Below are 11,183 nucleotides of genomic sequence, written 5' to 3' on the forward strand. Positions count from 1 at the left end.
GGCCCGAAATATGTCCACTACGGATACTCGAGCGCTCGAGCTGGGCGATACTACTTTTTCCACTGGGTGGACGAGTGAGGGAATGTTTTTAGTTAATCTTAGCTTTTATAACATGTAAACACATTTTTAAGCTCGGCCGTGCTTCAAAACGAGCACAAACAATACGTCTTTTATGAGAAATACTTCAGGTATTATTATGATACATGCACTTTTTTAATATCTGAAATCTTGGCGATAAAAATTGGTGGAATATATATTTAATTAAGTTGAGTGCCTACTCAGTAGGCACTCAACTTAATTAACCTTACTTATCCTCCACCTGGCACTTTTCGCGAACACTAGTTGCTAGACCCGATGCTTGAGCCTTAGCTTCACGGAGCACTTCGGTGACGTCTTCAGGTGCTTCCGAGTTGATATCGAGTGCATATCTTGCGATGGGAGGAGCATCTCCAGGACCGTGTAGTGCTGCCAGTAAACTCCAGACCATCGGGGTCACAAAGCGAAAATCCTTCGTGATCTCAAGACCTGAACGCACAAACGCGACTCGATTCGGATCTTCACCAACATCAAATCCAGGCTCCAGCAACTCGTGGTTTGTGATCGGACCTGGTTCCGGGCCTCCTTTACCGACATAGAGGGCCCAACGGTTCATCCAGTCGGAGTGAACCGCAAACCAGAACTCCTTAAACTTGAGTTCCTTGCGATCATGACTCATGATCAGCTTCAGTTCCAGGCGTCGGCGGAGCTCTAGATCTTCCCTGTAAGTGGGTAGAGACGCCTGAATCAGACTCATTCGCTGAATTGAGGTGGCTGACATCCTCCGAGCTTTCGGGGCTGAAGGTGACGAAGCTGCAGGTGTCGTCAAAGTAGTTGGAAGTGCCTGGACAGTAAGTTTGATTGGAGGAGGTAGACGGAAGCTTAGACGTCGAGGTTCGTCACTCATTCGTCCAAGACGTTCTCGAATCCCTGCCAAGGGTTCTTGCGATACATCTTCGCCATTGATCTCCACGATCTCAGCACCGGACGATACACTACCGCTACGTTCTAATACACCACGAGATCCATCGGGTAGCGGAACAAAGCCCAACACAACAGCGCGATTCGCAACAGTCCCATCGAGATTTAGACCGAGAGATCCTGGAGGAACTAACACACTCACGACGTTGTCGGTTGTACTTGGCGCATACGAGCGTCTGTCGGATTCCAGAGGACGATTATCCATCCCTGTGACTTGCACGAACGAAGCAGGTCGACTTATTTTCAACGGAGAAGGAGCCACTGGCTCAGTATTTGGCGTCGTCTCCTTTGAGGACGTTAGCGTGGCCTTTGAGGACGTTAGCGTGGTTGCGCTCCAGAGATTGTTAGACGGTTCACCTGCGTTTTCATTGAGGTTTGTTGCGCTACTTGTAGGACCGGTGATGAGTTTCACCTTGTCGTCATCCTGAGGGTTCTTTGCCTGCTTCTGGATGCTCGAAGGTGGAACTTTGAAGCGTAATTGACGCTTGAGATGAGCAGCTTCGCGCAAGATCGCACCGATCTCATCAAGTGTTTGCCGTGGGTTCATAAAGTCAAATTTGTCCATTCCGATGAGTACACTACCCTGAGGTGCGCTTCCATTTGCTTCAATTGCTCCAGGTGAACCTTCACGGGTTACTGGAGCGAAATCATCGAGTATAGCAGCCTCGGTACAGCTCCCGTCGAGTAGAATACCCAAAGGTCCAGCAGGGACATCGATTTCGACTATCGGCCATGTTGTTATGTCCATTCCAGCGACGATAACGCTTGAAGGTTTGACCACCCCGACAGATAGTGGCGAAACGTTTCCAGTTGGGGAACCTAGTGTATCGTACAGAGGATCACGCTTCTTTGCCTTCGTCTTTATCTTCATCGCTGATAGCCTCGCCAGCATGGTCACGGACAGAGCTCAGAAAGTTGGAAAATCGCACAATGATAATAATATCCCTCAGCTGCAACAGCAAGTCGAATCAATGGGTCAAAATGGTGAGCAGAGTGAATGTCATAAACCAATTCGTGGTCAACAAACCCCGCTCTTATCTTATGTTGTCTTCCTCAAAACCTATTTAAAGCGCTTCATCCAGTGTCCGATTCTTTATCTTTGCCTCGACTCTATTTTCATTTGACCATCACTCTTTATTCTTATCTGGTGCAAACTGTGACTTCAAGTCTGAAGTAGTTGTATGAATTCGACCTACCTCGCGCAAAGCGACCGCTTGATCCTATCTACTGAGAAGCAGTTTCCATAGGCGCCGGGGGCGGCACCGCGGAGTTGTTCACAACAGCAGGAGCGCTCTGCGTCCTCTGTTCCCCCTCATCTTCGCTGTCCTTGTTGCTGCGCGGGCTGCCGCCAAGCGTAAGCGCCTTCGTGAGCGAAATCGTGGCCTTGACCGTGCTAACCGCAGCACGGAATTTCCGACGCGCGTTGAACTTGCGCAGTTCCTCGAGCGCAGTGGTCAGTTGCACGTCCTTAACCGCGTCTCCAGCGATCCACGGATGTTCGAGCAGTTGACGTGCCGTCCAACGCTCGACGGGCTTCAAGATCAGCATCTTACTGATGAGATCTTTGGCCTCAACAGACACATCGTCCCAGTAGGGCGAGTCAAACTCGTACCGGCCAGCCTTAATGAGTCTGAACAAGACGCCCTGGTTATCGTGGTGGAACGGAGGATACCCACACAAAAGAATGTAGGTAATGACTCCGATACTCCAGATGTCCACTTCCTTGCCGTATGGCTTAGACATCAAGATCTCAGGCGCCACATATCCAGGCGTGCCACACGCTGTCGACAGACCGGCATCTCCGTTCTGAATCGCCTTTTTAGCGAATCCAAAGTCCGCGAGTTTAATGTCTGCGTCATCCTCGGCGCTGCTTAGTAGCAGGTTTTCGGGTTTTAAGTCTCGATGGACGACGTCTGCATCGTGGCAGAAGGCGATGGTTTGTAGAAGAACTTTGACCAGATCTCTGGCTTCTCTTTCGGAGTAAAAGTTCTTCTTGACGATCCGCTCAAACAGCTCGCCACCTGGCATGTACTCAGTGACTAGGAAAAAGTATTTTTCCTCTTGGAAAACGTCGTAGAGCTTGACAATGTGCGGGTGTTGCATCTCCCGCAATATCTTGACTTCGGCCACAAGCGCCTCGAGGTCATCCGCTGACAATTGCGCCCGCTTAATGCACTTGATAGCGAAGCGTTCGCCTGTGGTCTTATGCGTAGCTTCCCTTACGACGGAAAACGTGCCTGCTCCGAGCTCTTTGCCCAGCGTATACACGTCGGCGAAGCGTTTACCGCCTTCATGGGCTGCAATTTCTTCGAACTGAACAGCGGGAGGTGGGGGCGGCACGAGGAAGCGTACGACGCGCTCGGCGTTGCTGGTACTGACAAGAATCTCGCGGATCTTCTCGAAGCTCCAACAAGCTGCAGCGTCCGTAAAGTCGTGCGCGTTTACGCCCAACAAGAGCGAGTTGGAGCCGATCTCGCCATGTTTCTCGAGAGCTCCAGGCTCGGCTGAGCCGCCGACAGGGCGAAAGCCGTCCACGATGACGTGACCTTCGCCTGTCGGACTCTTACTGACGATCAGGCCCAAGGGGCCTGCAGGCACGACGACGTCCACACGCTTCCATTGTGAGCGATCGGGAGGCGTCATTGCGCTTAGAGAGTTACTTCTGGACTGAGCTCCAGGGATGCAAGAGCTAAAAATGGCAACGGTTTATGGAGAGTCACATGTCGCACTTAACTTAAGGCATAGTGAACTCAAGTCACTTGACTGAGGGTGGACTTCTTTTACTTGGTGTCGGAATATCCTGCAGACAATTCAGTGCCCATAGCGTTGAGCACTTGTCAGAGTTTCGTGTGTGTGTCAATGGCAAGAGCACACGATGGGGAGGAGACGGGCCACGGCGGAAGAAATATCCATCGCCCCAAGCGTCCAAGAGAGGACTTGAGCTGGAGCCCCGAGGCGAGTCAGGAGCTGTTGCGGCTGCGCTTCCAGACGCTGCGGACGTTGTTCGACGAAGCCGAGACAGTGGCGGATGTGCATGAGGCCTGGGGGGTCGTGGCCGCTAGACTGAATGACATGGAGGAGGTGGAGATGGAGGTGGACGCTGTTAAGTGCAGCGACCAGCTGACGAGATTGCGTCAGCAGTGGCAGGGGGACCGCACTGCACAGCTACACGCGATGATGTCCGAGTGCTTCAGAAAGGAGCCGATACAGTCAGGCAAGAGGTTTAGCAGTGAAACGGAGGAGACGGTTGTGCAGGAGACAAGTTATGAAGAATCCCCAAAGAGGAAAAAGAAGGCAACGCATCAAAATGAAGTGACGTCACCATCAGCTGATGCAACGCGAGCTGAAACTCCGCTGTCTCCTGAACCAGCTTTAGTACCAAATGTACCTCCAGCTCCGACTGTCTGTCAACACGAAGTCCCAGAGCTATTAGAGCAGCCAGATTCCGTCTCTCCGCAGCCGGCAGAGCAGGAAACGCCGTCCGTTCGTAAAGGTGAAGTCCAAGCTGTTGACGTGGAAGAGTTCCCCCAACAGGATAGGATCATGCGTGCTCTTGAGAAGCGGTCCGAACAACTTGGTAGATTGGCACAATCTCACAGACAACTTGCCGATGTATCGCATAAACTCTTGGAGGCTCTGCTCGATCAGCAGGGCAAAATGTAACACCAAAATACATGGAGAGGCAACAACAAGTTGCCCCTCTATATAAGACTTCAAACTCCGCTTGTATAAAGGATTGTAAAATCTTATAGTTACTGAAATAAGGTATTTATTTTACCAGTACAGTTTGAGAAAGACATTGATTGGCTCAATTCACTCAGTCACCGCGATCGCAGCACTCGTCGCCATGTTCAAGCGCTTCAGTGTCGACGAGCACGTGAGCACCAGCAGCAAGGTCAAGTCCTCGCAGCAGCGCAGCATCCGCTCCAAGGTGCTGGAGCAGTACCCGGACTTGGAGTCCTATGCCGAGATGTTTATGCCCAAGAAGGCGCCAATGGTTGTTGCCAAATGGTTAGTTATCTCATGTCTGGTATATGAAGTGAAATAAATCGTCTATTTAACAATAAATGTTATATCTGACATCAGCCACAACCACATCCAGATCGTGTTGCACGAAGGCGAGCCTCTCTTCTTTAACCAGCGTGATGGTCCCTTCATGCCCACGCTCAAGCTGCTGCACAAGATGCCGCACGTTATGAAGCAAGTGCGAGCCGACAAGGGTGCGATCCCCTTCGTGCTCTCGGGGGCCAACGTCATGTGCCCCGGTCTCACCTCGGCTGGTGGTGATATGCCTGAGCCACTGGAGGCTGGTACCCCTGTCGTATGTAAAACGTGTCTGATCTGTGGGGTTTAGCGGGTGATACTTAGGTTTTTGAACGTGCAGGCAATTATGGCGGAGGGTAAGGAACACGCCATGGCCATTGGTATCCTCTCCATGTCTACCGACGACATGTACGTGGTGTAATTATTTGATTATGTAGGAAGATTATTGAATTATTTGATGTTTCTGTCAGTCGCAACAAGAGCAAGGGAGTGGCTATCGAGATGGTACACTTCCTTGGTGACGACCTCTGGACGTGCTCGCACATCGACTAGACAGCAATGGATAGAGAGAATAGTTCAGGAGAATAGCCAATATTCACGGGGACTTCAAACTTTGCTAACAAGAGAATTTGGGAAAATTTCCGATTAGTCGCGTGAGTGCGTTCTATCCGAAATACGTATCTTTCTTCTATTATAAAAAGCTTTTCAAAGCAAGTCTTGAAAGTAGGCTCAGCGCAGGTTCCTGTGAGTCCGAGTTCTGCCTTTTGCTCTTTCGTTCCCGACGCTAATTCATTCACAAGACAGCAGAGGACGCGGATGAAAGACTCCTTTCATCAGCGGAAGCGACAATGCGATCTAATCGTCGATTGGACAAGGTGGGTTTATTGATCGAAGACGTTATCCTGGACGGGTTGGATTTTTTTTTAAATTGAATAACATTATCCATAAACGACGCCGCAATGTTTCACATTGCTAACTTTGACGAACTTGGCGTTATACATGTACTTGCTCTCTAAGCCCTTCGCGTGCCAAAAGCTAATGTAGACCACGATAAAGAAGAACTCGGCGAGATTAAACGGATTTGTACTAGCTCTACAGTAGAGTCAGGCAAGAATGCAACATGTAGTAGTATGATTAATGAATAACCTGATCTGAGCATTATGCACCAAACAATAGAGCGTGCCTTAGAAGGCGTGTTACTGCTCAGCCTCTGGTGATTAATTTGCCTGGATGATTTCAAGTCGGTCCCAGTGTTTGCAGCATGCCTTCAGGGGCAACACCAACGGGTCGAAGTAGTTTCCATCCCCCGGGGCGTCTTGTTTTTGTCTGTTGCTCGTGAGCTAGCGGCTCTGAAAATGTGAGAAACGAACTGGAATACTCGACCCCTTTGCAAATGAAAGCGAGTTGATTCGGGTCACTGAACGCCAACTCGAAGACAAGTCTCGAGTTCCATCCGATAATTGTCACTACACGTTGCACCGCGACAGTGCCAGTATACTCGTGATAAGTTCCAAGATGTGGCAAGCTGAGACTGATGAGAAGTCGTGGCTTGAAGAGTGTATCGTCGCCCAAGACGATATCTACCGCACAAGTTCCGGCAACCAGCAGGACGAGTATAATAGCTGGAAGACCGAGCTTGCGTAGCTGCAGCTGGTGGGTGACGCATGGAGTAAGAGCATCAAGCATCACGATCCAAAGAAACCAGAGCCACCAAGAAATAACTGTCAAACTCGATGAAAGTTGCCATTGCAGCATGTCCAGAAGGCACAGCGCTAACGCTGTCGCCTGAAGAGTTGAAAACAGCGCGTCGAACTTTCGGACGAGTAATTGTACCAGGTCTTTTTGAGCGAGAGTTGCTGTTATTAACACGAATAGTAACGAAGATACAAATGCTCCAATTGCAGGAGCTAACACAAACTCCGAGTGTTGCAGTAATAAGCCCCACGAAGTTGCTGTTAATATGATCCCTATAGTTGCAACCACGTAGAGTATAACACGCATACGTGGTTCGAGAAAATAGCCAAGATAGGCTTGTGGCAACAATATTCGTCTTGCGTCCACAATGAAAGATCCATGGGATGCTAGGCGTAGCCGCCGAACTGAGGAAGCCGAAGCTGCCTCCTTATCCACAAATTTAGTCAGTCGAAGTCGCTGTTTGTTCTTCGCCGGTGCCAGACGCATTCGAGCTCGCAACACCACGCAGGAAACGATATGCCGATTTCCTCCTGAATTGCTTGCTATTCTGCTTTGAACTCGTCGACGACGACGGCGAATTTTGGCGTAACTCTTCTTAAGCATGAAAATTATAAGCGTCGATGCCGAGAAAATAACAATCTGTCGCCATTGCAGCGTTACGGAGCCGATTGAAAAAGAGGGATACGTAGAATCAACAATCAGTCTGTAAGAACAGCAGAGCACCAGTGCCAGCATCGACGGTCCTGCCATCACAATGGATTTCACAGTAGTTTGATACGTTCTGTAGTTGGCGTCGATAGAAATGATATTTTGTGAGTTCAGCCAGAAGCTCAGACACACGACTGCACGGAAGTCGCCAAAGATGTTGGCAATGCCTACCCAGTTGATAACATTTAGCACCGAGACGAACCAGAACTCGTAGTTGCTCCTCAGTAAAGCAAGGATTTCAACCGAGAAGAAAAGAGCAAAACATAGCGGTGGGAACAGCGAGATACCACCAAGAAGCGGAATCCAAGGCCTCGTCACACTCACCGGCAGGAACAGAATCGAGCCAAACACGAGGATGTTCAAACGATTCAGTCGGACAAGGACTGGGGTCACTTTGTGCATAGCTCGCAATACACTTTCGTATCTTGACGTCGTCATTAATTTGGATAGCGCAGTTCCAGAGATATCGATAGCAGGAAGTGGCTGAGCCAGTTGCAATTCGTACATCCAGGCAGCATCATCGGTGTCGGTACTTTTGACTCTGCTGGCACACGTGGCGTCTGCTCTTGTGGGTCCGTGGAGCGATACGTCGAACGATGTCGTATTAAACCACGTGTGTTGATGCAAGTGGCTACTACTACCAGGCGAAGACTTCATCACCCAGTACAGTGTGGTGCTAGACACAGTCTTTATCCGAATAATAAATTATATTTAGAGAACCTAGGCTCCCTGGTCTTATCAATTATAAACTTCTGAAGTACCGTTATTGCTGTGGTGATTGTTGTTGTTGTATGTGAAACGGAACTGAGTGTATTCATGAAGGCCTTAGCTAGGCTTCATGCTTAGGTCCTAAGCCTAACGATGGCTGGCGAGGAATTTCCAGAAAACAGTACTTTGTACTGTTTTCTTCTAGACTGTACAAATAATAATACCGATCCAGTAGACAGTTATTGAACAAAAACAGCTAAGCTAATAATTTAATTTACAAACCACTTTTCCAGCAACATTTACTATTAATTACTATTAATAGTTTATTTCTTACTTATCTTCAGCTCCTTCGGTTTTTTATAGATCATACGAAGCTATTTTGTCTTTTACTTCGTTCTTCACATTAGAAATGACTTCTCCGGCCACAAGCTACGAGCCTCCACCGTTGTCCAAGTACGGTCAAGCACGCTTCGTGGTTGATGCATTGGATGTTCAGGCAGCGCGTGACTTGGGCCTGCTACGGGATGACGTTGTATTGGACTCGGAGAATTCTGTAGCAGAAAACTACGGCTTGGTGTACGACCGTCTTTGTATTTCTTACATTTTGTACTTGCAAACCAAAAATATTAGCTAAATATTATATTTAAACTTTGCTTCACAAGTCATGTTTTGGAAGCACTTCAGATCGTCCAGTATTGAAATTTCGAAATTGTGATCCGATAACATTTTCAGTTGTTGCCTTGGTGTCTATACTAAAAATTGTATGAAACAGTGTTTCTTGTTTGCGAGTTATAAGATCTCGATTGCAGCGTCCCAGACTTGGACATTAAATATTGAATTCTTTAAGTGTTTTTGTGTTTTGTGAATTTGTTTTGTGATTTAGAGACGTCTACAATACATTTTTTTGCAAACGACATTGCTTCTTATGCATTACACGTGCTCAACTATGATAGCACTAGATGCATGCCATTCTACAATTTCTGTTATGGCGCCTTTGAACAAGAGAGGAAAACACACACGCAACTTCCAACGCAATCTTGACGGCTCCTTTTACAGATTGAGAGTCCACCAAAATCTAGCTAATCGGCCTCCCCCTGAAGAAATCCCGGCGTTTCGACCGCAGAGTGGCAACGGTTTATTTCGAGGAAGGCAAGCACAAAGAGGGCGAGGTGGGGAGGCATTTGAGGTTGAGCGCTTTATGCAAAACGATGGTCCACACTCTTGAATTCTACTTAGTGCAGTGGGTAAACCATAGAGAGCTAACGTGGGAGTTAGCTAGAAACTTACCTTGGCAACTAAAAATGGATTTTGAGCGAGAAACAATCAACTTCGTGTGGCTATACTAAGCTACCCGCGGACGATGCCGTCGAGCGCCCCCTGCTACCCGACGAAGCTCCAGAACTGTTGTAAGAACGTAGGAAGATATTTAAGTTCGTATGCGAACTTAATACATACTGTTTCCAGTACTATGATTTCACTGTTTGGATTCGCAAGAAAATAGTACTTTGTACTGTTTTCTGGAAATTCCTCGATGGCTGGCGGATATTCATCGTTGCTTGCCAGCCTGCCAAGTCTTTGGCCACAGCTTACAGCGGACGATCTAATTGGGCGCGCGTCACAGATTTCCGATGCGATGCGGTGGGGATGCTCAAAAGAGAAATTTATAATAAAATTTATTTATCATAATGTACCTCTCACAATCAGCCATGACTTCCCACTTACTGTGATCCTTGCCCCGCGCCACGCTACGCCACCCTCACCAGGCATTCCGAAATAATCATTGTATTGCTGCTCCAATACAATAGTTTACACGTAATTATTAATATTTACAAATTTGATGACTTTTTTCAATTAGTTATTTTGTATTTACAACAAAGTACTTTATTTTTCGTAAAATCTAGTTGTTTTCTCCTTTTTTGCGTAATTACGGAGCTCGGTCTCCAGACAGAATCGAATGGCTGTTAGCGACGGTCACTCAAAACGCGAACCTGAGGCGCTCGTCTATCATTTTTGATCTCACCATGGCTCTCTCCAACACCTTCACGACCAAGCAAGTCTGCAGCTATCTTTTTACTGATCTATTAGACGCTCATGATGAGCCGACGGAGTATTTTCGTTGCCAATGCGGGACCACTCGCAAGCAGGACCCCAAAACAGGGTACTCAAATCTGTTTAACCACGCGCTGAAGCGCCACCCCGATTACCTGACGACGATGCAGTAAAGCGGCTTCAACTCGGGCACCCTTGTCACCTTCATCGACCAGAAGAGCCAGACGGTTTACAGCTGAATCGTCATGATAATCGAGTGCAATCTTCCGTTCGGTTTCTGTGAGAATGCCACCGTCACAAAGTACACGTGACGAAGCCAATGTGTGTCGAGACCCTTCTTAAGTACGCGGACTTAGTGACTAAGAAGGTCGAGGCTACGCTAAACGAGGTGCTCCCCACCAAGTTTGACATCATCATCGACGGCTGCACGTTTACGTCGGAGCATTTTGTCGCGGTATTTGCGGTATTCGTGCACGATGACCGAGCAGAAAAAGTTCTTTTGGCGATGGCTCCTATTGTCGACGACACTACCGCAGATCATACGGCGGACAGCCACGTCTCTTTCTTAGAAAGTGTCCTCCCGTTTTACAAGCGATACATTAACAGCATCGCTTATCTCGTTGGCGACAGCTGTTCCATCAACACCAGACTGGCTGACCTGCTGAGCGTCCCGTTTATTGGCTGTGCAAGCCATCGCTTGAACTTGGCGGTCACCTTGTTTCGTGCTGAGTGCGGGTACCAACTGGATCAAATTCAGCAACTTATGCGAAAGCTACGCGGACTCAACAAGGCGGCAAAACTACTGTAATGTTTTGGTACTTTTAGTAACTACCGGTTTTTGACGGTTTTTTTACTTTGTTTCTAAAAAAGTGTTTTTTTATTTGTTTTGTTTATATTAGGAAAAGTACCACTTTGCGCCCGCTTCTTCGCCAGACAACACGGTGGAGCTCCACGTACGAGAT

At 48.1% G+C, this 11,183-nt stretch overlaps 4 protein-coding genes across 4 annotated transcripts; 1 reads left to right on the plus strand and 3 right to left on the minus strand.

Moving 5' to 3' along the window:
- Positions 1 to 304: 304 nt before the first annotated feature.
- On the minus strand, positions 305 to 1,888 carry PITG_17777 (uncharacterized protein; the record flags this gene model as incomplete). The annotated part of the gene is made up of 1 exon (XM_002896578.1): positions 305 to 1,888. The coding sequence occupies one exon, from the start codon at positions 1,886 to 1,888 to the stop codon at positions 305 to 307; it is 1,584 nt and encodes a 527-aa protein (XP_002896624.1).
- A 353-nt stretch (positions 1,889 to 2,241) lies between these two features.
- PITG_17778 (calcium/calmodulin-dependent protein kinase II) lies at positions 2,242 to 3,672 on the minus strand (the record flags this gene model as incomplete). The annotated part of the gene is made up of 1 exon (XM_002896579.1): positions 2,242 to 3,672. One exon carries the CDS (start codon positions 3,658 to 3,660, stop codon positions 2,242 to 2,244), a length of 1,419 nt encoding a protein of 472 aa, XP_002896625.1.
- Positions 3,673 to 4,089: 417 nt separating this feature from the next.
- Positions 4,090 to 5,613, plus strand: PITG_17779 (uncharacterized protein; the record flags this gene model as incomplete). The annotated part of the gene is made up of 5 exons (XM_002896580.1): positions 4,090 to 4,676; positions 4,804 to 5,028; positions 5,104 to 5,338; positions 5,402 to 5,469; positions 5,532 to 5,613. The coding sequence occupies 5 exons, from the start codon at positions 4,090 to 4,092 to the stop codon at positions 5,611 to 5,613; spliced, it is 1,197 nt and encodes a 398-aa protein (XP_002896626.1).
- A 684-nt stretch (positions 5,614 to 6,297) lies between these two features.
- PITG_17780 (uncharacterized protein) lies at positions 6,298 to 7,866 on the minus strand (the record flags this gene model as incomplete). The annotated part of the gene is made up of 2 exons (XM_002896581.1): positions 6,298 to 7,286; positions 7,329 to 7,866. 2 exons carry the CDS (start codon positions 7,864 to 7,866, stop codon positions 6,298 to 6,300), a joined length of 1,527 nt encoding a protein of 508 aa, XP_002896627.1.
- Between the last annotated feature and the right edge of the window lie 3,317 nt (positions 7,867 to 11,183).

Source organism: Phytophthora infestans, genomic scaffold (genome assembly GCF_000142945.1).
Source record: "Phytophthora infestans T30-4 supercont1.56 genomic scaffold, whole genome shotgun sequence".
Taxonomy (NCBI): domain Eukaryota; phylum Oomycota; class Peronosporomycetes; order Peronosporales; family Peronosporaceae; genus Phytophthora; species Phytophthora infestans.